We start from the raw sequence: 27,767 nt of genomic DNA, 5'->3' as shown, positions 1-27,767 counted from the left end.
ACAGGTTCAATCCCTGGTCTCGGAACTAAGATCCTGCAAGCCGTGTGGTGTGGCCAAAAAAAAATTTTTTTTTAAGTAATAATAAAGCTGCAGGTTATATATTAATAGAATAACTTGGTCCCAATGGGATGAATTCTATTAGTGTCCTCAGGGTGGGAGGGAGGGGAGTGAAGACAGTTACATCTGCTGTGAGTACAGTCTTCATTTTTAGTAGTCTGTTCTTTTTGCCCTTGTTTCCTACACTCATTGTTCAATTGTTTTTCCTCTAACTCATTGTCAGTCTTTCCCTCTTTCCCATCGTCCTTTACGATCCCCTCCTCTTTCTGTCTCCGTCCTCCTGCTATCTTGGTAGCTAAACCATAGGTCATATGCAGACTTTACAAGAGTCTTGCTTAGTCTTTGAGGGTTCACTGTCTGTGAAAAGGAAGGAGGAGGAAGGAAGAGGATGAAAGCTGCCAGATGTAAAAGGCTTGGCAAATGCACAGTACAGCTACTGGAAAAGTGGTCAGTTCTTGGTCGTAAAACAATGCTCCTGGGCTTACAGTTCTCTTCCTCACCCTTCACATGACAACCACAAAACCTACCCATATCTTTTGGCAATTAGTCGTAGAGTCATTGGATTTTAGGACTGGACTGGATCTTAGAGATTGCCTACCCCAATACCCTCAATTTAAAATGAGGAAATAGAGGCCAAGAGAGGTTAAGTGACTTGCCAAGGGTCATAGAATTAATGAGTTGACATGGTGCAGAGACCCAGATCTCCTGATCACCAGACCGGAATTCTGAAGAGTGAGAGTCAGAAAAGCCCAAGGTACTCCACAGATTATGTCATCAGAAATGAAAGAAAAGATAACTAATCAAGAAAAGTTTGGAAATGAACAGTAACTTCAAGTCATACATCAATCCATGACTTAAGACATTTCCAAATATTCTTTCACTGTTTAAAAGCAAATAAGCGTACAATAATTAAGGAAAAATAGGCAAAACCATTACACTGTTGTTTTTAAATCTTACAGCCATTTATTGTCTCATTTCTAATAGTTTTCAGTGTAATACCTTATATACTTAGGACTACTCCATTTCGCTGACCTCTAACTTACGGCTTCCAGTAATGAAAAGCAGCTGATTTTAATGTGCCCATGCTCCAGTGTGAAGGAGGCTAAGGCTGCGTTTGTGTGCAATCAGGTTAAGATTGGCTCCAACAGGAGAAAAATCCATACATATGTTGAAAAGATCAGAAAAATGCCTGTATTCCCAACCTGATTACGACTTACATTTTTGCATGGTTTGTCAAAGCAGATCACCGAAATCAAGTCAAGATGTAAAATGGGATAAAGTGGTTTTCTTCTCTATTCTTCCATTAATCCCCGTGACCTATTGAAGAAAGGAACTTTTTCCTCTCTCACCTTAGGCAAGGTGGGATACTCCGCTGGAAGTTATGCCAATTTTTATCAATTGGTGCTCAATTTCCAAAATTAACTTTCTAGTTTTCATTTCCTACATTTGTAAATAGAAGTTATTTTATTGCAGAGTCATTTTCCATTTCTATCAACAATCCTCTGTTAGTTCCCTTTTTTAAAACATAAAACAAATTCCAATATAATTTTTTAAACCTACTAACTTTAAAGTTTACTTAAAAATTAAATTTATTAAACTGAATATGTAGATACGGGGATTAGAGCAATAGCTGGTCTCTCCTAATGTCTATCCTAATAAATAATATTTGGTAAAACCTAAATGTAAATTAAATAAGAGTTCATTGCTGGTTCACTTGTCAAAAAGAGAATATTAACAGATGATACATAAACATTTGTTTTGACATAATTTTAATTGCTGACAGTGTCAAGTTATATCTATTAAGACAATGCACTGTTGCTTGAAGCATAAAAAATAAAAATGCAATAAACATTACAGGTTAAAAATTTAGCTGTTACCTACAAAATTCTCAAGCAAGACTGGGGCTAAGTCAAAATAGTTTCAGAGGGGAGGGGAACGTGCTGGCTCTTGTTACACATAAGCATGTTTGTTATAGGAGCATTTTCAGGTTAATTTTTGCTATTAACGTAGACCACAATTGGGGGACCACGTTGCTGGAAGAGGAATGGGGGGGTAGTTATATAAACAATATACAACAAAGAAAGTCTTTATTTCCAATACCTGAATACATCAGGTTTGTTTTTAGGTACAAGGTTGCAGGTTAAATGCTCTCAGCTATCCAAGAAGTGGCTTATTAGTTTTGTAAGAAAATATTTTCTTATATTTTGACTGAAAAATACCCAGTTTAACTGAACAAAACCATCCTTGTTAGTGAAAAGCAGACCCAAAAAAACTTTGTTTCAAAGACTCAGCAAAGAAAAGCAAAACTAATTCAAGAGGAAAAGCTGCCTTCCTAATAGTAGCTTCTGAATCTGGATCTAATAGTTCTCAAAGGCCGACTGGAGTCTTCCAGTCTTAAGTTTTGTCTTCCTCCATGGATCATAGACATTCTCTATGAGGCAGCATAATATGGATATAAATCCATTCTAAGCAGATATATATTCCCTCTCTGGGCTATAGCCACGAAGCTGAAAAGCTATGCCCCAACAGCAAGAACAAAAGCAAACAAAAGTTTTGACTGTTTCATAGGGCAATTTTCTAAACACAACTGTCTTTTTTGCTTTCCTACTTTGTGCACTAGAAAAATCCTAACTTCATCTTTGGCAATGCGGCATCCGCTAGTGATAAAATAAATAGTAACAAGAGATTATGCTTTCAGAAGCACAGCATCAGCGCTAAGAACCGCATTTCAACATACTGACTCGGCTCCAGCCAGCACCTGAGCTATGTACACTTCTCCTAATTTGTAAGTGGGCCTAATCCTGTTATTACAGAATAATTACTGCAAATCAGCACAATTACTACAAAGACACAAATAAACATACACATACCAGTAGCTGTTTTCCACAAATTATTATCAAAACAAAGAGAACCGGCTAATTGTGGTAACATTAAGACAATGTTTATTCCTCCCAGTGTTTGGGCAAGTTTATTTTAAGTTGTCATCTTCAACTAGTAATGATACAGATGATTTTACAGATTCCATAAACCTTTCTAATCTAAACTCTTCTCAACTGAAAGTTGGCTACTTCTCTTAGAGCAAAGGCCTGATTTCATAAGAACTGGCTTTTATGGTACAATCACAAAAAAAAAGAAAAAGTAAAAAACCAACACACACACACACACACACACACTTTTAGAAATCTCATTTTAAAAGCTCGTTTGTAATGTAGTCTTCTAAATTATTTTCAAGGTACCATGAAATTAAATATTCACTTTACATTCTTCACAATTTAAGCATTCGTCTCTAAGGAAGTATAATGTGGAATATTCTCACCAATGTTATTATCAGGTTTCCCTCATGGATAAATACTTTTTTGGGAGTGAGGGTGATTAGACAGGAGGAGAATTCAGAAACCACACAGCCCACAATAGGGATTATCTGAACTTACCTCCTGGACAATGCCTCACGGCCATCTTACATCTCCTGGATTCAGCGATCGTTGGACATGGTATCGTGTCTTTTGCTGGCTTTTTAACAATTTGCCGTGTTCTGGTTTCCAGACCCCACTTAAATCCACATGTGCGATTATTTCTGCTACAAGTTCCCCATTCACTCCAATGGCCAACCTCACATCCTTCTAATAGAGAGAAAACAAACACAGGTGACAATTTGGTATACATTTCTCCACCATCACCAAATTTATATAGCAGTGTTTCTCCAACTCCCCCACCTTCAGATACCAAAAATTAAGTTGTACAGGCCACAAGACCTGTATACACCTTTCAGGAACTTTAACTCTTTGAATTATGGAGTTATAGATAAAAGTAAATAACTGCCACATAAGTAATTTAAAAATTACTACTATTTGTCTTAGTTCATGTTTTGAAGGGATGCTACCGGTCCATTCTAAAGACATTGAAATATATAATCTTTAAAAGGTTCAACAGCTAAAACCTACAGTAAAAGATGCTCTTTTCATACCATGACAGGACACAAAATTTTACAGGTTAATTCTGCATGCCCTCCTCCCTGAAATTCACAAGTGTGTTAGTTTTATTTTGGAAGTAAATATATGATGAAAAGGATAGGGAGTGTTTTGCATTTTCTGATGCTCTCAGTTCTTTTAAAAGGTGTCTTACACCACAGTATATATTTCTTACTCCCTAAATTGATGCTGCACATTACCATAGTTTGAAAAGTAAACAAATATGGTCAGATATTTGAAAATGTATGTTTTGCCTAGATATGTAAGCTTTTAGCATCCCCTTTTGTAAGTTCATATAGTGGAAAAGTAGGTTACTCTCCAATACCCTGCGATGAGAGGAAGGGGGAGGAGATAAAAGCATAAAAATATGCAAAGTTAAACCTCCTCATCAAATTCACCATTAAAACCCCCATCACACTAGCAGATGAGGACTCAGGCCTAGAGTCCACACACCATTAGTATTTGCACGTTCCAGATCTCAGCAGGCGTCATGGGAACTCTTAGATTTTTCAAAGCTATTTAAGATTTTTATTTAGGGGAATGCATAGGACTCTATGGTTAATTTGTTAACAGTTAAGGGTTTCATGAGCATTTCCACTGAACATTTGTAATAGGTGTGGGTCTTGCCTCTCAAAAGCGAATTCAACATTTTGAATATGCTCTTCTAGTGACTTTCTTATTTTTCAGTAAGGTGTTGCCTGTATGCATGTATTAACTCACACATATATAGGAATATATGTACACATTTCTTCAAAAACCTCTCATTTAAATGTGTTCTCTGCAAGCTTCCGAATACATAATTACAGACTACTTCAAAATTTCTACAGGGAAAAAGTTCTCAATTTAAGTCTCCATTTTAAAGAGATGGAAAGCCTCATTTAGAATACATTGCTCTGTTGTACACCATATCAGATGTATAACATGTCAAATAGAATTCAGGCGTGGCAGAGGTGGGAGTGGTGAAGATGCCATCACACCTAGGATTAGATTGAGGCATTTATCAAAATGTAGGTACTGACAGATCTTTACCTTTTAATCAGTGGTATAAAATTACCGAAGTTTTTTTAAACACTCAAAAAATATAAAATTTATAAAATGTGTATTCCTAATTATTACTCACAAACAGCATATATATGTATATTCAATTATGCATTCTACATATCTAAATTTAGTAAAAGTAAAATTGTTTTAATGCACTTTGCAGCATTCAGTCAATCATCAACAAAGTACATTTGGCACAAAAAATCTCTTCCCAATTGAATTTTTTTTTATACAAATGGCTAAGCAAGAAGCTCCATAATTAATACACATAACAATAGTGATAGACTAGCTAACCACATGGCACTGCTTGAAAATCTTGTTTTTCTTCTAAACAAAATGTTTTTCTCTAACAGTTACTAATAATTTTATTAAGATAATTAAGAAATGGATGTATTACATAGATAATAAAAACATTATTCTCAGCATTTAAGTGGTTTAACTTAGATGTAAAACTAACAAATTTTGAAGCAAAATGTAATATATGATACTGCCCAACAGCATAAAGTCAGCAAAGAACTTAAATAATTTTCAGTTCTAATTAATAACAAGAGAACTGATTTGTTTCTAGGATGAATACATCCAGCATGCATTTTTTCCCCCCAAGAAACGGGTGTTAAAATAAAAGTTGAAGTTTGAAAGTTACATGAAAAACTACTCACCCACACATTCCATGGTTTCATCTAATGGTGCAAAACCATCTGGACATTCCTCAAAGCAGCGGCCTCTATGCAAATAAAAGCCTACTTTGCACTTGGTACAAAAGTCTTTGCTAAAGCAAGAATCACAGTTTTCTATTCTGCATCCTAAAAACAATTTTAAAGAGAAAAAGAAAATTTCAGTCAAAAATTTACTGGTTTTGCAAATAAAACTTTCACAAACTCACCGGTTAGCTCAATTGGAATTCTAGTGGTCAGAGAAATATGTGTTCAACTCATTTGTTTCCTCATGCCATCTCCTTCTAAATCACTCCTACCTCTTCCAACACTCACCACATCAATAGGCTAAGACAAAATTCCAGCCTGGGGCCCGAGGCAGCATGAGACCCTTCAGAAATTTTTGCAACTCCAAATGGGATTAAAACGAAGGATTAAAAAGAAAAACACTCCCCCTACAAATTACGTTGCTGGTGGGATTGAAATCTGTTCTGCTCTTCCAAAGACCTACTATGAAAAACACAATGGGAACACTCTAGTCAGTATCTTCTGTTCCAAGACAGTAAGTTAAAATTCTGTTTAATGCATTTACTTTCATCAGAGGGTGTCTTAACTAGGAGGGGTACTTTAAGTCATTTTTTGGAAAACCCATAATGTGCCATACATTTCCATTTAGTCTTCACTACAATCCATCAGGGTGAGCAGTGGTACCCCTATTTTGCAAATAAGGAACCTGAGACTAAGTCACAAAGCTGGTAGTGGCTGAGTTGGTTCTGAAAGCCCACAAACGGACTGCCTTCTAAATCTGTTCTTTTTTCTCTATAACACACTAACTGAATTTCGTTGGAAACGGTGAAAGAGAAATGCTTTCAGTTCTGCTGGGTGTGGTTTTGAATCCCAGCTCTGCCCTTACCAGCTGTGTGACTCTGAACGGCTACATGCCTCTCTGAGCCTCTGTTTCCTTCTGTATAAAACAGGGATGTCACTGACTTTACAAGGTTATTGTGAGGATCTACAATAATATATGTAAATCGACTAGCTCATAATCGGTAGTCTGCAGATAGAAGCACCAGTGGATTAGAAACAGAAACATGTATTTTTCCACTAAACCATTCACATTACAAGGTGTAAAAAGAAGCAATAATTTACAGGCTTGTATTCTAGGTCAGATTCCCCTGTATGCGAGGAACAGCTGGGCCAGAGGTAATTGGTTTGTAAGGGTGAAAATAAATAAACTCTAAACTACTCTTCAAGGAGAAGGAAGGAAAGGTCAGAGAATTGGTTAATTGAAAGGAGAGGTTTTCAACAGATTACAGTACATTATTACTTGTAACAGATTTAATTGATGGCAATTAACAGCACATAAAGCTCTATGAAAACTGCCTGGCAACACTTTTATTCATTTAACAAGCCTCTGAATGCCAGTACTATATTTGGTGATTTAACGATTCAGAAAAGCTTTAAAAACTAGTTTCCACAACTGAAGATATAATTGAATAAAAAATATAACCAAAACATGAACTCATTGAATATCAAAATTTTGAAAATTGAGAAGATAAAGCCAGAATACAAACACTAAAAAAGTTTGTTAAAATAGATTACATTATAAATAATGACAGTTTCTAGACTTATAAAAAGAAAACGGCAATCTTCACCTTTCAATTTTGAGTCTAAACATGTCTGCATGTATTAAGTGACCTCCACGAAGCAGCTAATTCAACTTCTGAAATGTTACCCAAATTTACAATTGGAAAACCAACTATGTGTGGGTGAAAGTCCACAGTCAAATTACACTATTGCTCTTTCAGGGGAGGATGGTGGACACAGAAGAATGGTTTATCGCCCTATAAAATGTTCATTTGCAGTCTTAAATGCTGTAACCTATATTTTTATAAAACGGTGGTCTATCGCTGGTCAGTAGCTTCTTAATCATGGTCAAAATACATGACCATCATGTCCACAAATTGTTGGTTTTCTTGCTACATTTTTTTAAAAAGCAAACAGCCCTTCCTGTTAGCAGAATTATTTTCCAAGAAATAATGATAAACATTCCAAAGGATAAAACAGAACTAAAGGGTGAAGAGAACAACGCATTTATATATTTTTTTAAAAAAGAACTATACATTTCACAAGTCAATTGTTATGTATAAGATCTGATTGTTTTTTGTTTTTTTTTTAACATGGGCTGCACCTATGAGTTTTTTGGCCAAAAAGTTATAGCAATAAGCATTTGGAAATAATTTTACAAGGTTCTTTCCTGATCTTTATTATTACTTGTAGCTCCCTTTCCTCATTTCATTCCATGCTCCTAATACCAGTTCACAGAATGTGGAATTTCTGAAATACCTATCATTCTCTCTAAAGTCCCTTAGGACTTCTTCAGGCATAAATCTGGCTAGAAGAAAGCTTAATTATTTGTCCTCAAATTTCAGTAATAAAAATCTGATGAATTCAAATTATAAAATACTACAACCATGAAAAAGCACAAGGTGAATTACAAGCAATGACTGAGAATAAGCTCTGAGCCCCATCATTAAATGAAAAATGGCAAGTTGCAGGATATATATAGTATGATGCAATAAAACCACACATACACGTGTATGTGTATGTATATGAAGTAGCTTAAGAAGTTAATTTGGGAAGGGGAAATAGTGGAATTTTGAAATGTTAAAAATTATATTTCTGAGTCATATGAATCTTTTTAATTGTAATGTATTTGTGTATTAAAAGTAAAAGAGAAAAAGATATTTCAATATACATTTGTGACCTACTTAAATATACAGAAAATGCCACTGTATTAACATTCTAAAAGAAATTCTTTTGATTTTTAAACAGGCAAGAATGAATAAAGGAATGTTATCCCATCCCAATTTTTTTTCAGATTTGGGAGCATGAGGTTATACCCTTTATATGATAATGCTGAACCTGCCTTAGCCTTCAAAATGATCATTTGACCATCTCTTGCCAGCGTCCTTTGCTTTCATATGTTCAATGGTGCTTTCCAAATCATTAGGAAAAGAGTTAAACATTTTTTTATTCATTGAACCATTTAAATAAAAAGCTTTGATTGGTGCAAAGCCGTAACGACGTCAGAAGCTCCACTGACCTTCCTGGTCTCAGTCACCCTTCGCCACAACATAAAACCAAAGCAGGCCGCCCACATACTTAGCAGCCTGAACTGACACAATGCGTTCACTCACAAACACCTTTGAGCCGAAAGCTTTTTAAAGCTAACAGCGACATAAAACCAACTACACTGCCAGTCTGCTTCTTTTCAGGGATTCACATCAATTCTACTAACTCATTTTTTCATACAAAAGTAAAACATTCTCATTACGAATAAAAATTCAAAACAGTACAGAAGGTTTAAAGGAAAAGATAGAAATAGTCTTCCTTACCTGATGACACATCGGGTCTACTCCCCAGAAATAGCCACTGTATTAGCCACTGTATTAACACTTCAGGAAAATCTTTATGTCCATTTTATAAATAAATGAGTTTTAAAACACCAATGGGATCATTCAACAGACTGAAAAACTTTGCAAAACTTTATACTGAATAAGAAAACAGGTATATCAAACTTTACTAAACATGGGTCTTGTCTCTAAAAACCTGGGCTTTAAGTCCTTGTTCAGAAATACAAGACCCTGTTTTATCCAATTTACATGCTTCTAAATTTATAGTGCCTCCTCAAAACTGTAATCCACCAAGCGAGGGCTGCCAGTATCGGTTTAAGTAAAATTATTGTCCAAGTAAAACTGTGTCCAAATGCAACCTGACGGGGCTGTCATTTGGCAAGGGAGGCTTGCTCTGGCCAAGAAACAGAAAAATAGCCTGGGTACCCCTTCTGTCCTTCCACAGTACCCATACCAGTTCCATTATAACATTTCTCAAATTATACTCTAGTTCAGTTCAATAGTTCATTCCAAACATTCTCCAAAAATTGAGTATGTGCCAGGTATTGTGCCATTTTATGAGAACATAAAATTGTAACACCCATTCCCTGTCCTGGAGGTGGAAAAGCCAAAGAGAGGGGGCCATGTGGCACTTTCAGGGCATCGCAACATAGCATAGGAGATATTAGAAGCATGTGCTGGGTACATGAGAGGCAGAGAAGATCCATTTCTGTTCTGCCATTACAAACTTTTTTTTTTTTTTTCAAGCTCTGAATTCCTTGTTTCTAACACAGTGCCGGACACATGGTCGAGTTTTAGTGCTTGCCAAGTGAATGCCATTTAAAAACTCAATTCCTTTATATTTAAAAACTCATTTGAATGCTTAATATGAGATTGCTTCACATGCACTATAAATATCTTTAATATAAAAAGAAAATCTATGGTTGCTGGTAAAGGACTACACATCTTATTGGAGGAACAAATAGTCCAACACCTGAAAACAATTATAACGGAGAACGCAAATATTGAAGTGTGGCAGGTCATGTGTGCTATGGGATTTGGAACCTCCGCTGAGCAGGTTTGAGAGAGACAGAGGGGAGAGCAGAGTCCTGGGAGGGCGACTCCTCCATCATAACACAACGGCGATGGTTCACATGGGGCATGACACCCATGAAGAGGGGCAGGAACGAACTGGAGGTTAGATGGATGAGGTGGCTGTGGGTGGAGGATTTCACCTCTTGTTTTATTTAGTTTCAAAAAAGGAGGTAAAATTATAAATTACTTGTGGTTTTAAGTATTGAAGTAACAATTAAAATGAACAAAAATGAAGTTAAGTTCAAATTAGGGCTTGGTCTAACTAGCAATAAGAGGTCCCCATAGATTGCACATGAGAATAACGTGATCAAAATGGTATCTGGTTTGTTCCCTCATTTTGACAGATAACAGCCCCTCGGGGCCAGGCGCCATGATGATAGCTAGAGGGACGGATGAAAAAGCAGAGTTCCTGCACTTCAGGATATTCTGTCTACTAATAGGAAAGGTACCCAGGCAGGCAACAAGGGAATAATGTAACTACGCTCAAGTCTATACAGTGAACTGGGGAGAGGGTATTTTCAGGAAATCAAGCTACCTGAAAGCAGGAGTAGATTGGAGGTAAGGAAAACCACTGACAGCCTCCTGCTCCAAGAGCTGACGGTCACGGGAAAAGGAGTTACAGTGAATCAACAGAACCAACACACTGGGTGGAGGAGAAGATGAGCTGAGAGAAGAGAAAGATCCACAGTTATCCCCCTCGCCTGCCTCTTCCTTTGCTGCCGCAGCTCTCAGGGCCTTGACACACCGAGAGTTTTATTTATCTCCCCAGCAAACTCTAGATGACAAAAACCACCTCTTATTTGAATAGCTCAGCGTGGCTAATAATATAAACAAAAAAATGAAAACCTTAAATGAAAAACAGAGAAAAATCAACCTCTGTTCAATCCAACTGTGAACCCATAATTCTATAGGTTATGATCAATTATTAGAGAAACGAAAGAATCGGTGAGGTGGAGAGGGCCTCAGCCACACACTGAGGGACCTAAGTTATTTCCTGGGCACCAGGGCCGTGGGCTACAGGCTCCTCAGCACACCGTGACCGTCTGACCGCTTCTTGCTCTCTAATTGCCCTTCAGTGTCAGCCTCCTGGCACCTCCTTTGGAACGTGGCATACACACCCGTGGTGGGCGGCTGGGGGGAGATTCAGTCTTCAGTTAGCACTTGCAAGGATCAAAGAGCATCAAGTCAACCCCTGGAAAACCCTAGAGGTTTCTCGGCTCAGTGTATGCTAAAATTTGGACAGAAATTTAAGGGACAGGTTGTTCCAAAAGACATTTGAAATTAGACTTTTAGCAGTTTGTTCACATGGAAAGTACTAGACTGCAACTTCACATGAGGTTTCTTAAAATTGTTTAAATATTTTTAGGCTTCTCTAACAACTTCAAATACTGCTGTTTAACATTCCTTCTCAAAACTTGCAATGGTTTATAAATATCACTAAATAAAGTTTTTAAGCTTTATGTTACACAAATCATGCCTTTCTAATGTGTACTATTGCAGTAATCCCATTAGAGTAGGGGCTGATGAAAACTTATGACCTAAAATCTAAAATTACATTTTTTCTAGTAGGGTCTAGTTACATGCAGTTCATCAGAAGCTTCATTATATTTCAACCTAAAGAAAATAAAGGACAGATTCAGAGGTTTCAGGACTCGGTGTTTCATACTTACAACTGAGCTATTTGAATGATGATGCAGTAAACCAGCATTAATTTCACTAAATTAAGAGAAGATCCAGGGTAGAAGTCTGTGTAAAACCCACCAGAGTGGATTTAAATAAAGATTGCCTTTATTAGTTCGGAGAGTTAGCATAGAGTGAAATTCAACTATGTCAAGTGTGGAACAGGACATTTCAAACAAGAGCCAAGGCAGGGAATAAGAACTATGTTGAGAATATAGTGGCCTTTCAAATAGTACAGTGGTTAGCAGGTCTGAGGTTACAATCTTGGCTCCCTTACTGTTGTGTGACCATCAGCAAGTCTGTAGAGCTATCTTTGCCTCAGTATCCTCACCTTTAAAAAGGAAGTAACATCAGGCCCTATCTCAGAGTTGAGAGAAGTCAGAGGTTTAATAGAGGCAAAGATCTCAGCATAATATCTGAGAAAAGAACGTGAGCTATTATGAGTATAAAAATTTGCCAACTAGGATAGTCCAAGATGGTGGATGGAAGGAAGCTCAAATAAGGTACCAAGACACTGTATGTGTATGGGTATATATATGTATAATTATTTTAATTATATATCCTATACATTCATATAATAAATTTTAATTATATACATATGTGTGTATATGTATACATATATATACATACATACATACATAATGTACTACTTAAATGAAAGGCATTATCCAAAGACCACTGTCTACAGTAAACATAGTAGCTTTACCCTTGTTTAGGTCATACGGCTAAACAAACTGAATACAATCATTTGTTGAGTACCTACATGGAAAGTCATCTACTTCAAACATTCAGAGCCAGGATTTAGGAAAACTGAGATCTAAATGTAAGTTTGAATTTGCGGGGGTGGAAATTACATGCTCTTTGTGCCCTACTCCCTTCGCCATCAGATAGGAGGAGAAAATATCTGACTTACCTATATCAGATCTTTGTTCAGAGTATCAAATTAAAGATGAGAACAAAAAGAAAAGGTTAAAAGGTACCACATAAAATGTGTATTACTTTCTAGAGCCAAATAAGCCTAACCTTCAACAAATACTGTGTCAAACATGCAGCACCCCCTTCCAAGCACTATAAAGATGTTCAATTTATGAAGTGCACTAAACATGGTCCGTCATGGCCATTAGGGCAGTGACCACAAGGATGGGAAAAATCGTGGCCTGGGAGTAATTTTAATTCTCAAATTGCAATTAGGTAGGATGAATGGACTCAATCCAGAAATGTATACTTTGCTTTTCAGATAATTATAGAACTCTGTTTTATATGCCAAAAGTGCCCTTTATTTCAACTTCACAGGATATATATGCTATCAAAAATTGTTTTCTCCTGATTTATTTTAACTTAAAGTGTTACAACACTTCTTAAAAAAAAACCCCTCAAATTTGTAAAATATGTTGCTGGGAGCTTCACTGTGACGTCTGACTATTTTAAAAATTATATCTTGCCCACCCACACAAAGAAATCTGAAGAAACACTGAGGCTTGTGTAAAATCATGTGGTCAAATAATAAGGAACTATAAAAATGTTGGCTTCATTTCTCATATGTTCAAGTGATGGATATTTGAAATCATTCTCAAAACAACTGAAATTAAAACTTGGACACGTTTGCTGGGAATACAAAGCTAGGTGTTTAAAGGGCTTTTTTCCCCACATCTAAAGGGGATGAGAGAGAAGGACAACTACCTCAGAATAAAATAGGAAAGAAATGTGATAGTAATGAGAAAAGTTTTAAAAATTATAAACCAAATTAATATCTCTTATCAGATTTTAAATTCCTACCAGTAGCAGATCTCTCATCTTGGTTACTCCTTGTGCTTTTCTTGTTTTGGTAAGTTGTCTCCCTTTCAAATTAAGGTGGAACCAAGGCAGGTTAATAAATTTCAGACCTAAGAAAGACTTAGTTGAATTTTTCCAAAGGTTGGAAAATGCAAATCTCTCCACCCAACTAAACAGAAAAGCATATGTAAGCTAATATATGTCTTGCCCTCCACTCAACCTCCATCCAAGGAAAACAAGGAGACTCTCTGAATCCCTTCACCCTCCAAATAGGCAAGAGCAGGAATAGGCAAACTTTTCCTGTAAAAGGCCAGATAGAAAGTATTTTAGGCTTTGTGGGCTACACCGTCTCTGTCTAAACCACTCACCTCTGTTGTAGAACAAAAGCACCCACAGACAATATGTAGGTGATTAAGCATGACTGTTTTCCAATAAAAATTTATTCACGAACCCTGAAACTTAAAGTTAGTATCATTTTTGTGCGTCATAAAATACTATTCTTTTCGAATTTTTTCCAACCAATGAAAAATTTGAAAGCTATTCTCACCTCAAGGGTCCTACCAAAAAAGGTGACAGGACTGATTTTGCCACTGGTCATAGTATGTTGACTATGATGCCTAGAGAATGATGGAAATCCATGGAGTACATTGAAGGAAAAAGGAAAAAAGAAAAGAATTTCATTTTTAAAACACCAAATGGTAGCATTAAACTTAGAGAGGCATAGTGATGTCTTATACACACCATCTGGCTGTGTGCATAAGACAAATATCAAATGAATTTGAGGACTCTGAAATTTAGTTATTTCAACATAGGGATAATATTACTTCAATGTTTTTCACAGTATATTGATAAATCAAAAAGGGTGACTCCTTATCAGTTAGTAATAGGTCAAAAGTCCACCCTATTTTAATAAGCTTTTAATTTCTTGATTATGTGTGGCATTGACTTGTCAGTGAAGGGGTTGACTGAAGAGAAAAAAATAATTTTACAAAATAATGTTTTGGCTAAAACCTGCATCATGTTTATATCTAGTCCTGTGGTCTGATATCTTTACCCAGCTCTGTTTGTGAAGGTAACTTTGATGATAAAGGTAGATACAGCCTTCACTGTGCCATGTAGTGGCAGGCAACACTTAGGCTTGTAAGTGGACTTCTCAGAACTTCTGTTATCTGCTCTGTAAATAGGGATAATACTATCTCCCTCATAGGATTGTCAGGAACAAATGAGAGAATGTACAGGAAAGCACTTTAAAAACTAAAGTGCAAAATAGATGCCTTACTTAGACAAAGGGAAACAGAGCACAAGGTAGCATCTGCCTTTAACAGAGAATGATGCTGTCAAACTTGGGTCTATCCTGAAATAATAGGCTCATTCAAGAGAGCTACCAAACTCACAAGAAAATTAAATGTAAGCTTAAAAAAGATTTCCTCTATTAAATATCCAGACTTTTAACTTTCCAAATATTAGTATCATAATTTAAAATTTTCAAATATTTTATAAGTAGTAGGGAAAATCACATAGCCATGTTTACCACAGGGAGGAAAATATACATCCTAGCTCTTAGGATATCTATTTGATATAATTTGTCATCCAGATCAAATAGCAAGAAAGAGTACCCTTTGAGTTTTCTCTAGAAGTTACCCAATACAATTTTAAAAGGGTCTATCTTGCAACAAGTAGTCATGGCATTGCTACCCTAGACCAGTATATTAAACATCTGCAGTGTGAAGGTGAATAACCGTAACTGAAGTTGTTAACAGTATCTCCAATCTGGCCTACATCTTAAATCCTTGATGGTTTAACCATACTGGTGCTTCAAGTCATAATGCTCAAACTAAGATTGCTCGACTGCAGCTACATGAGGACCTCTGTGATCTTTCAAAAACACAAGTTAGTCATGTCATTTTCTTGTTTTAAAATTTTTCAATGGCTCCCTTTCACTTCCAGAATCAGTTCAAACCCTCGATGTTCAAACACAAGATCCGATCCTTCTTGATAGACATACCCATCTACTATCCTCACTTCATCACCATGTGTACCTTTCACCCTAGCCATGAAGTTTCCTTAAAACTCCCCATAATCTCCCAGCACCCAGACACCCATGACAATAATTCTTCTCATAGTTGTTAATAACTATGTTCATTATAATCACCCTATTAAATGGAGAGCCCATGAAAAAGACAGAGCGTGTCTTATTCTATCCAGTATTCACAGGGTATGGGTACTTGACACAACAGATGACAATAGATGTATCTACTGAATGACTAACAAATTTAATATTAAATCTCTTTCAGGTTAGAATAAACACTGAAACAGAGTCCACCTCGTTTGTACAAAAATACTTAAATTATAAAGAGCTCCATTTCCAAATTAGGCACCAATTTATTATAAACTACACTGAAGCTCTTATGTCTCATTTTTTGTCTTTCTATAAGATATAAAAGTATGCATATTCCTGTAAACCAAGTAGAGATAACGGTTGGAAAGAGAGATTGAACACAGCAGAAACTAGACTTTAAAATTCATATGAAGTCACAAAGAGATCAATATTAAAGAAGTGAATAGCCAATAGCAGATAATACTGTGTTACCCAGTAATTTCTTTATAGATACTCTTGAGAATTATTAGAACTAGAAGGTTATTATTCCAGCGTCTGTTATGTATTTGTCTAAGCTTGCAAACCTAGTTACTGCAAAAGCTCAAATCACAGCTCAGAGTTCCTTCCAATTCAGTGCTTTTATTTTTTTAAATTTTTTATTTTTTATAAACTTATTTATTTATTTTGGCTCTGTTGGGTCTTCATTGCTGTGCACGAGCTTTCTCCAGTTGCGGTGAGTGGGGGCTACTCTTTGTCGCGGTGCGCGGGCTTGTCATTGCGGTGGCTTCTCTTGTTGTGGAGCAACAAGGCGTGGGCTCTAGGCGTGTGGGCTTCAGTACATGCGGCTCGCGGGCTCTACAGCACAGGCTCAGTAGTTGTGGCGCATGGGCTTAGTTGCTCAGCAGCATGTGGGATCTTCCCGGGCCAGGGATCGAACCCGTGTCCCCTGCATTGGCAGGCAGATTCTTAACCACTGTGTCACCAGTGAAGTCCTCAGTGTTCTCTTAAAGTGATTTTCCACAAATTGATTTCTCTCTTTAGAAAATCAAATGTCTTGCAATCCTTAATGGGATTTAAACACTTAAACTGACCATTCATTTAAAAAATAGTCAAAGAAACTTTGAGATTTTTCTAATATTCAGGTTTGTAACTGTGCATAATAGTTTTGTCTACATCACATGGTTTATTTTTAGGGAATGGTATAATGAAAAGAATATTCCATTGGAGTCAGTAACTCAGACACTTAGGCCACCCTGCTACTGACAATTGTATGACTTTGGGGAAGCACTTCTTTCATAAGCCTCAATATGCACATTTGTTGGGGTTGGGAGGAGAGGGAGAGAAGAAACAGAATCAATCAGGTTTCTTCCAGATCTATGTGTACAGTTTTTAATTAGTTTAAGAGAACTTCTACATGCCTGACAGAGGCCTTGTAGGGTTGTGAACACACACACACACACACACAGGTTGGTCAGTGAAAGTGTTTACTAATTCAACAAAACATCTCTTTTAAGAACTATTTGAAATATGCTGTTATTACTTGCTTTCCTCAGCACAATGCAATAAGCTATTGCTTACCTTTATCTGAACTTTGTTTACAGACTGAAAAGATAGGAAATAGTTCACAGTATACCCATTTTAAATTAATAGAAAAGAACCCACAGCTAACGTCATGTTCAATGGTAAAAGCTGAAAACATTTTCTCTAAATACCAGGAATAAGACAAGCATGTCCACTCTCGCCACTTTTATTCAACATAGTTTTGGAAGTCCTAGCCACAGCAATCAGAGAAGAAAAAGAAATAAAACAAATCCAAATTCGAAAATAAGAAGTAAAACTGTCACTATTTGTGGATGACTTCATACTATACATAGAAAATCCTACAGATGCTACTACAGAAAACTACTAGAGCTCATCCATGAATTCGGTAAAGTTGCAGGATACAAAATTAATACACAAAAATCTGTCACATTTCTATACACTAACAACAAAAGATCAGAAAGAGGAATTAAGGAAACAATCCCATTTACCATCACATCAAAAAGAATAAAATACCTAGGAATAAACTTACCTAAGGAGGCAAAAGACCTGTACTCTGAAAGCTATTGATGAAAGAAGTCGAAGATGATACAAACAGATGGAAAGATATACCATGTTCTTGGATTGGAAGAATCAGTATTGTCAAAATTACTGTACTACCAAGGTAATCTACAGATTCAATGCAATCCCTATCAAATTACCAATGGCATTTTTCACAGAACTAGAATAAAAATTTTTTAAATTTGTATGCAAACACAAAAGCCCCCAAATAGCCAAAAAGAATCTTGAGAAAGAAAAACGGTGCTGGAGGAATCAGGATCCCTGCCTTCAGACTATACTACAAAGCTACAGTATTTGAAATATGGTACTGGGGGAGGGATGGAGTGGGAGTTTGGGGTTAGCAGATGCAAACGAGTATATATAGAATGGATAAGCAAAAAGGTCCTACTGTACAGCACAGGGAACTATATTCAATATCCTGTGATAAACCATAATGGAAAAGGATATAAAAAAGAATGTATATATATATATATATAACTAAATCACTTTGCTATACAACAAAAATTAACATAACATTGTAAATCAACTATACTTCAAAAAAAATAGTATGGTACTGGCACAAAAACAGAAATACAGATCAATGGAACAGGATAGAAAGCCCAGAAGTAAACCCACACACCTAAGGTCAATTAATCTATGACAAAGGAGGCAAGAATATACAGTGAAGAAAAGACAGCCTCTTCAGTAAGTGGTGCTGAGAAAACCAGACAACTACATGTAAAAGAACAAAATTAGAACATTCCCTAACACCGCACACAAAAATAAACTCAAAATGGATTAAAGACCTCAATGTAAGGCCAGATACTATAAAACTCTTAGAGGAAAACATAAGCAGAACATTCTTTGACATAAATCACAGCAATATCTTTTGAATCCATCTCCTAGAGTAATGGAAATAAAAATAAACAAATGAGACCTAATTAAACTTAAAAGCCTTTGCACAGCAAAGGAAACCATAAACAAAATGAAAAGACAATGTACAGAATGGGAGAAAATATTTGCAAATGATGCACTGACAAGGGATTAATCTCTAAAATATAAAAACCTCATACCACTCAATATCAAGAAAAGCAAACAACCCAATCAAAAAATGAGCAGAAGACCTAAATAGACATTTCTCCAAAAAAAGACATACAGATGGCCAAAAAGCACATGAAAAGATGCTCAACATTACTAATTATTAGAGAAATGCAAATCAAAACTACAATGAGGTATTACCTCACACTGATCAGAATGGCCATCAATGAACAGTCTACAAACAATAAATGCTGGAGAGGGTGTGGAGAAAAAGGAACCCTCCTACACTGTTGGTGGGAATTTAAATTGGTACAACCGCTATGAAGAACAGTATGGAGGTTCATTAAAAAACTAAAAATAGAACTACCATATAATCCTGCAATCCCACTCCTGGGCATATATCTGGAGAAAACCATAATTTAGAAAGATACATGCACCCCAGTGTTCACATAAGCGCTATTTACAATAACCGAGACATGGAAACAACCTAAATGTCCATAGAAAGATGAATGAATAAAAAAGATGTGGTATAGGGATTTCCCTGGTGGCACAGTGGTTAAGACTCCGCACTCCCAATGCAGGGGGCCCTGGTTCGATCCCTGGTCAGGTAACTAGATCCCACATGCATGCTACAACTAAGAGGTCACATGCCACAACTAAGGAGCCCACCTACTGCAACTAAGACCCGCATGCAACCAAATAAATATTTTTTTAAAAAGTATGAATGGTAGCAAATATTAAAAAAAAAAAGATGTGGTATACTTATACAATGGAATATAAATCAGCCATAAAAAAAGAATGAAATAATGCCATTTGCAGCAACATGGATGGACCTAGAGATTATCAAACTAAGTGAAGTAAGCCAGACAAAGACAAGTATATGATATCGCTTATATGTGGAATCTAAAAAAAAAATGAACAAATGAAATTATAAACAAAACAGAAATAGACCCACAAACATAGAAAACAAACCTGTGGTTACCAAAGGGGAAAGGGAGGGGAAGGATAAATTAGGAATTTGGGATTACCATATACACACTACTATATATAAAACAGGTAACCAACAAGGACCTACTGTATAGGGTTAGGGTTAGCACAGGGAACTATACTCAATATTTTGGAATAACCTATAAGGGAAAAGAATCTGAAAAAAATAGATATATATGTACATATAGCTAAATCACTTTGCTGTACACCTGAAACTAAACACTGTAAATCAACTATACTTCAATAAAGATTTATGTATCATTCACACACAAAAAAATTTAATAGAAAAGAATCACCCAATTATCCACATTATCATCAATGCTGGCTCATTAAAAGAATTGAAAAGGGGTGTCACTTGGTCAATAGTAACCTATCAGGTTGCTCCATTATACCACCACCTTCCTAGATAATCATCTTTAGCATTTCATCAAGCAATTTGTTTATCTTTAAATGATTTTAAATGCTAAAAGTAGTTAATATAAATGTCTTCATAAAATGCAAAAATAGTTTCAACTTTTAGCTTACCTGTTCCACAAATTTATAAAGTGATCCCTCTTTCAAACAAATTGAAAAGCATTCCAGGAAGCATATAGCGCAGGAACAATGAACATGGGTTGTCAGCAGACACATGTTCCTGTATCAACTCCACTACCAGATTTGGAACAAGTGATTTAACTTCTCTAGGACTCAGTTTACTTGCTTCTCACAGTCATGTATCTAATTCATAAGCGGTTGAAAAGACTTAACCAGAAGCAAAGTGCTAAGTAAGTCTTCATTATTACTAGTAAGCACATGGTGCCTTTCACAGAAGAGAAGCTAACGGTACTGAGCCCTCCCTCTCACTCTCAGAGACCCCAGCCACCTGGGATATGTCAATCATCCAATTCATATATATTGAGCCCCTATTAGAACGCCAAGTTCTTGACTAGCTGACCTCAGCCAATTAAACTGTGGAGCTGGTGAGACCAAGCTTTTAGATACAACCCCCTAAAACTAAAATCAGTTGGCAAATGTTTTATCCCAGCCATAGGTGCATCAAAATATAGCCAGCTCTCTTGCAGAGATGGCTTTTATTGAGAAGAAAGCATAAGAATCGAGAGATTCAGCAGGTAATCACATCTCAATTGTCTTCTGATAAGGGGACAAGAGGGCCACGGTTTGTGGTCCCTCTAAGGAACTATTCTTTAACCTTATCAAGTTCTGGTCAGGTTATTAACTGGCTAGGAGCAGCTCTTTCAATGTCAAGCTACTTTAGGACAATAAGCTTTCTCCAGCAGGCAGTAACCTGTTAACCTTCTGTAGAATGGCCCCCAAAGCAAGGTCCCTCTTCAGGGAAGAAACCAGCTCAAGAAAGTACTCTTTCAAAGAATGCCAACTGAAAATGAAGACCTTACCCCCGCCACCCCCCACCCAAAAAAAAAGACAGATTCTAAAACTTATCTAATAATGTGATTTTTGTTATTTTCTTTTCTCCAAGAGAAGCAGAAAGGTATGGTTAAAGAAACACAGGAATTAGACTCAGCTCTGCTTCATACTGTGTGTCCTTGGGTAGGCTTCTGAACCATTCTGAGCTTATCTTTTCAATGGTAAAATGCAAATATTTATCTGCGACATAGGATTGTTAAGAGAATATTGGAATAGCCATTCCCACCCAGAGTTTGAGAAGAGGGGCTAGGCTGGAATAACAAAAAGCAGTGATTTCTGAAGGCATTCAGAATCCCAGAATGTTAGAGCAATGGTTTCATAGACTCCCTTAGTTTTTACAGATAAGGACACTGGGGCTCAGAAAATGAGGCTCACCCCTTGTCAAAGAGTAAGTTAGAATACCTGATTGATCTCCATTCTTGAGCCAGCTGTAGACAACGCCAACAGAAGGCCCCTCTCCGCCTGAGTAGTCACCATGATCCCGCTTTTCTGTCAGTTAACACTCCCCTGCTCTTGCCTTCAAAGTCTGGTCCAAAATAAAGGTTTACAATGCTTCTACTCATGTAGAAGCCACATTTCAATCAGAATCTTTTGTCAAAACCTTTATCCACAAAATCAAAACATAAGGGAATTAGATTCTAAGATATCAAGACACAGTTATAAATTAGGATACCGTATGTGCCAGAATACTTGGACTCTTAGAGAATTAGGAAGAGGGAGTTATGAGAAAGGGAAGGAGGCAGAAAAGGGGTCAGCAGAGAGTTGGGAGCATTAGAAGCCTGACCTGACAGCCAGTGTATTCTACCATGGTCAACTTAGTAGAGTCCATGTCAGATATATGATTAGTGATTTTGATATTGATAATTAATGAGGGACGTGGGGGAAAATACACATTTCTTCACAATATCCTAATATGCTTAGAGGATATTAAAACGTGTCTTTTACTAAAGGCAAAGCCTTCTACTCTCGAATTAGCGACAGATAGAGACAACATAATTATTACACTGTAGCAGTGATTCCCCAAGTGTAGTCTCTGAGCCAGCCATGGCAGCATTACCTCGAAACTTGCTAAAAAGGCAAGTTCTAGGGCACCACTTCCGACCTACCAAATCAGAAACTCTAGGGGAGAACCCAGCAATCAGTGTTTTTACAGATGATTCTGATGCAGGCTTCAGTTTAAGAACCACCTCACTTTACTCCCTTGCTGCCACTAGAGAATATTCTAAAACAAGTAAAGTGTCTGCCCAGCTTATGGATTCTCCATCCTCATCTTCCAGGATTCCACTCTCAAACTTTATGTGCCAACTCTCAGCTGACTGTCTGCTATGAATGTCCTTTTCCCTCTTGCTCTTACTCACCCTATTCCTCCCTTTGGGATCGTTTCAGATAATAATATACTCTCTAGGAAATCTTAAGACTCACTCATCTCCAAGTGCACATTAGCTGACATCCATGGGTTCCCTGAGTACCCAGTGCATCGCTGTCACAATTCGTACCACACTGTATTCCCTTGCATTTTATTCTAAAAACACACATCTGCCCCTGCGTAGTGTAAGAAAGGTATGCATTAAGTGTTTGCTACATTTATACACTTTATTAAGCAGTCTAAACTATCTCCCAAATTATAGTGTGCCCTCTCTTTCCTCACCACATAAATACATACTATTAGCACCGGGAAAACTACCCAAGTGCCCCCTTCATTATTACGCTTCCTTGACTGTAGTGCAACCTCTACTCCAAAATAAAGAATACGATAGGCTCCTTCAATGATCCCTAACCCATTTGCTAGTTTGCTAAAGATCAAACCTAAAGTAAAATAGCTCTAATACAATACATGATTCAGAACATTTCTGGTTTCTTTTAAGTGTAATTAGAATAGCCCCTAAATTTGAATATTATTTTTAGTTGGAGCAGTAACAATCATTTATCATCTCCAGGTTTCCCATCAAGGTCTCATCATTGGCACTTTCACACATCATACTCATCCATTTCCTCTGGACCCCCTAACTCTTCACTACTGACCTAGCTACCCAGGCTAGATGCTGAAGGAAGGAGAGAATATAATTAAGTTACACAATTTCCATACCCTTTCATGACTGTTCTCACTTAAACACTAACCTCTCCCTTCTCTTACCTCTCTTATAATTATGTGACACACCAACCCCATTTGCCTGTGTGCTTCAGCAGCAGTTTAGGTAATGGTGCTATATATTACTGTTGTCTAATTCTGTATCAGTTTCACAACTGTGTATTCAGTCAATTTGTAAGTATCTTCTAAATAAAGACATTCTTTAGTTTTATTTTACTTCTCCTGTAATCCCACAAATACTGAGGTTACATCAACATATTTGTTAGAGGTCTGCATCTTCACAGATCTTTAAACAATTATAAAGACTTCATGGTACTCAGAGTAATTATATAGGTCCCCTTATTTGGAGTTCACAATTATCCAGATTTGATTTAAAACATCTTAAACATATTTCTGTTAATTCTAAATACCTTGATCTTTTTTCAAATGCATCATCACACTGCATAATTCAAGAACGGCAGGGGTTTCCAAAAGGACTCAAACTTGACATGCAGTAATTCTTTAAAAACACCTAAACACTGATCTTGGGGTTCACAAATTAAGGGATGGTTATACTTAACTTTGAATTTTCTTATACATTCAAAATTCCTAGTTTTTAAACCTATGTCTTTTCATTTCAAAAACAAACTATAGTATTCTCCTGGCTCAAAAGACATTTCTCACAAAGTGCCAAAACAAGGGCAGAATCATAAAATATAGCAGAGTGAAAACAAAAGTAGCAAGTTCACTGGATACAGAACTGCAAAATTTCATTTCCATAATTTTTTGCTTTCAAATGATTTTTTAAAATATACTGCCTCTGGCAAGACAATTATATATATTATTTTCTTATACATAAAAAATTTTACTAGTCCATTTTCTTTCACTTCAGCATATTTTTGATCCCCTTCCTCGTACATGAATAAAACAAAAACCTTGACTAACATGAGGTAGATACTTTTGCCTTTTGATTAAGGCAAAAAATCATTAAAGAGACAGAAGAACATAGGATCCAAAAACCTAAGTGAGGAAATTAGCCTTGGACATTAAACAGTTGTTTAATCAGCAAATTTAGCACATAAGGTCTGCAATGACCTAGTCCCCACCAACCTAACTAGTTTTTTAGTTTTCTGATTTTACAGTGGAACTGCACTCAACCACCTGCATCTTACTTCACAATGAATGATATTTTGTGCATCTCCATACCTTTCCATGTGTTTTTTTCCCCTTTTTTCCACCTATAATACTTAATCCTAATAATTCTGCAAACACCCACAGTTTTTTTTAAGTGGTAGCTCCTTCATTGCTGAAATCCACCCAACCATTAGAAAGTGCATTTTACTTAGTTGGTAACTTCATCCATAGAATAGAAATACCATAATCTACTTTCCACACTTATTTGAAAAATAAAATGAGAAAAAGTACATCTAATAGAGTAGCTGGCACAGAATGGAAGCTAAATAGTTAGCAGCATTTACCACATAATACACTTTACTTAACTATATTTCCACTAGACCAGGCTTTCTCAACCTCAAAACTACTGACATTTCGGGCCAGATAATTCTTTGCTGCAGGAGGCTGTCCTCTGCACTGTAGAACGTTGAGTGGTACCCATGGCCTTTGTCTACCAGATACCAGTAGCACACTTCCACTTGTATTAACCAAAATGTCTCCAAACACTACTAAAATGTTCCCTAATGGGCAAAATCACCCCTGGTAGAATGTCACTGCACTATGCCATAAGCAACTCAAGGACAGAAACTAGTTATTACTCATTATTGCACCTCCAGGTATCTAGTACCAAAGTCAGCACATAGTAGGCATTCAATAAATGCACATCAGTAAAAACTACAATCCTCCCATCTAGCACCACAGATTAATTTTACCTATTTTCGAAAAGTATGTAAATGTGTATATTATTTTATAGCCTCTTTCACCAAATGTTATATTGTGAGATTTATTTATGACACTTCATGTTGCCGTAGTTCATCTCTACTTCTATATATACTTTTTTTTTTTTAGATTTTTACTATTTTCCCAGCTTTTTACAGTTTTACATCCATATCTAATTTAATAGTAGTTGGTTTTGTTTTGTTTTTTTTAATTTTTATTTATTTATTTATTTATTTATTTATTTATGGCTGTGTTGGGTCTTCGTTTCTGTGCGAGGGCTTTCTCCAGTTGCGGCAAGCGGGGGCCACTCCTCATCTCGGTGCGCGGGCCTCTCACTGTCGCGGCCTCTCTTGTTGTGGAGCACAGGCTCCAGACGCGCAGGCTCAGTAATTGTGGCTCACGGGCCTAGCCGCTCCGCGGCATGTGAGATCCTCCCAGACCAGGGCTCGAACCCGTGTCCCCTGCATTGGCAGGCAGACTCTCAACCACCGCGCCACCAGGGAAGCCCTATATATACTTTTTTAAATACTCTATTGTTTGGACATTTGAGTTGTTTCCAATTTGTAGCTAGTATGATTAGTGTCATCATGAATAATCTTTTATATGGTTTTGGTTACAAGTCAGGATAGCAGTTTTGTTGAAGAAGGAGAAAGGGGAGTGATTGGGAAGGATATAATGAGGATTCCTGGGGTACTGTTAACATTTCTTCTTGAGTGGTGGTAACATACGTGTGTCCACTTTGTGATAATTCATTGAATGCTCCATTTATGATCTGTGAACATATTCTGTGTTATACTTCACTTGAAGTTTTTTATTTATGTTACTAAGAAAATAGTTGTGCAATTAGAGGAAAAAAGAAGGCCAAGGATTCTGGTAAATATTCTGCAATGCCAATATTCATGAGAAAAATAAATGTTTACCTTCATTTGTATCAAAGAAAAGCATATTAAAACAAAAAAAAATGCATTTTATCCTTTTTGTCACTAATACCCAGTGTTGGTGAGATGCAAGGGAAAATGTCTGCTATTAGTAAAGACGTGAATGAGTACAACTTTCCCAGAAGACCATTTGGTAATATATATCAAAAGTCTTTAAAATATATGTTATGCTTGTATCTCAATTATATCTCAGTAAAGCTGGGAAAATATGCTATGTTTAAAAGCTTATCTTATGAAAATAAATCAGAAAAAATGTGTAAAACTATACATGTGTGTATAAGCAAAAGAATCTATATACAAGGAAATTCTTCATATAACTGCTTATAGTGGTGAAAACTAAAAGCAAATTTTCAACAGATAATTAGCTAGATTATTATGGTATATCCATTCAGTAGAAAACATGCAGTCATAATCACATGAAAAAATGTTCATAATTCATTAAATTAAAACAAGTTACAAAACAGAATGATGACTCATTTGTAACAAAAGAAAGACATAAATATGCACAGAAACAAAATGTCAAGAATAGAAGCCAGAGTATTACTCAGCCATAAAAAAGAACAAAATAATGCCATTTGCATGGATAGACCTAGAGATGGTCATACTGAGTGAAGTAAGCCAGACAGAGAAAGACAAATATCATATGATATCGCTTATATGTGGAATGTAAAAAAAAAAAAAAAATGATACAAATGAAATTATATACGAAACAGAAATAGACCCACAGACCTAGAAAACAAACTTATGGTTACCAAAGGGAAAAGGGTGGGAAGGAATAAATTATGAGTTTGGGATGAACATATACACGCTAATATATAAAGTAGATAACCAATAAGGACCTACGGTATAGCACAGGGAACTATACTCAATATTTTGTAATAACCTATGAAGGAAAAGAATCTGAAAAAATAGATATGTATGTATAACTGAATCACTTTGCTGTACACCTGAAAGTAACACAACACTGTAAATCAACTATACCCCAATAAAAAATTTAAAATTATCTAGAGAAAATTATAATTCCTAGCTAAATTTAAATGTTAATCTGAGCAATAAATATTATTGTATATATACACAGGTGTGATTATTAAAAAAAATAGAAGCCAAAGTGTTGACTTTTTTTATCTCTGAGTAGTATTTATTTTTGTTGTTGCTTTTTATTTTTTTAAAGGTCTATGTAATTTCCAAGCTTTCTGCAAGGAATATGTATAACAATTTTTTAAATTAAGCTTTTTCACGTAAATGCATTTATCAATGAATGAGAAAGAAAATATGAGAGAAATCTCACCTAACAGTATCAGAGACAATGGCAACTCAGTGTTGTAGTATGTTTTTTTCCACACTACGCCGCAAATGATTATTGAATTGGTTTTTAATAAGCATGTTTGAATTTTATAAGATCCACACTGTATGGACCAAGAAGCCAACCTCAGCCAACATTTTATAGAGCAAGTCTTCCTTTGGAAGAAAGGTTTTTCTTTACAATGAAATCTTACTTTAGTGATTAGGAAATAGATGAGCAAGTTTCACTTAGAGGATTTTTTAAAACTACTGTTGCTTGAAGTATAATCTTCTCTAC

General features: G+C 36.2%; 1 protein-coding gene across 3 annotated transcripts in view; it reads right to left on the bottom strand.

The window, feature by feature from the left end:
- RSPO2 (R-spondin 2) overlaps window positions 1-27,767 on the bottom strand; it is a 165,405-nt gene that overhangs the window by 57,020 nt on the left and 80,618 nt on the right. For 2 of the 3 annotated variants that reach the window (XM_059901746.1, XM_059901745.1), the window contains 2 exons: window positions 5,726-5,869; window positions 3,489-3,677 (listed from right to left, as the gene is read on the bottom strand). In XM_059901746.1, coding sequence (XP_059757729.1) covers window positions 3,489-3,677; window positions 5,726-5,869 — 333 coding nt within the window. The remainder of the gene's footprint in view (window positions 1-3,488; window positions 3,678-5,725; window positions 5,870-27,767) is intronic. The other variant, XM_059901747.1, reaches the window with a different exon arrangement.

Source organism: Balaenoptera ricei, chromosome 17 (genome assembly GCF_028023285.1).
Source record: "Balaenoptera ricei isolate mBalRic1 chromosome 17, mBalRic1.hap2, whole genome shotgun sequence".
NCBI lineage: Eukaryota > Metazoa > Chordata > Mammalia > Artiodactyla > Balaenopteridae > Balaenoptera > Balaenoptera ricei.
This window is presented reverse-complemented; position numbering and strand designations above follow the sequence as displayed.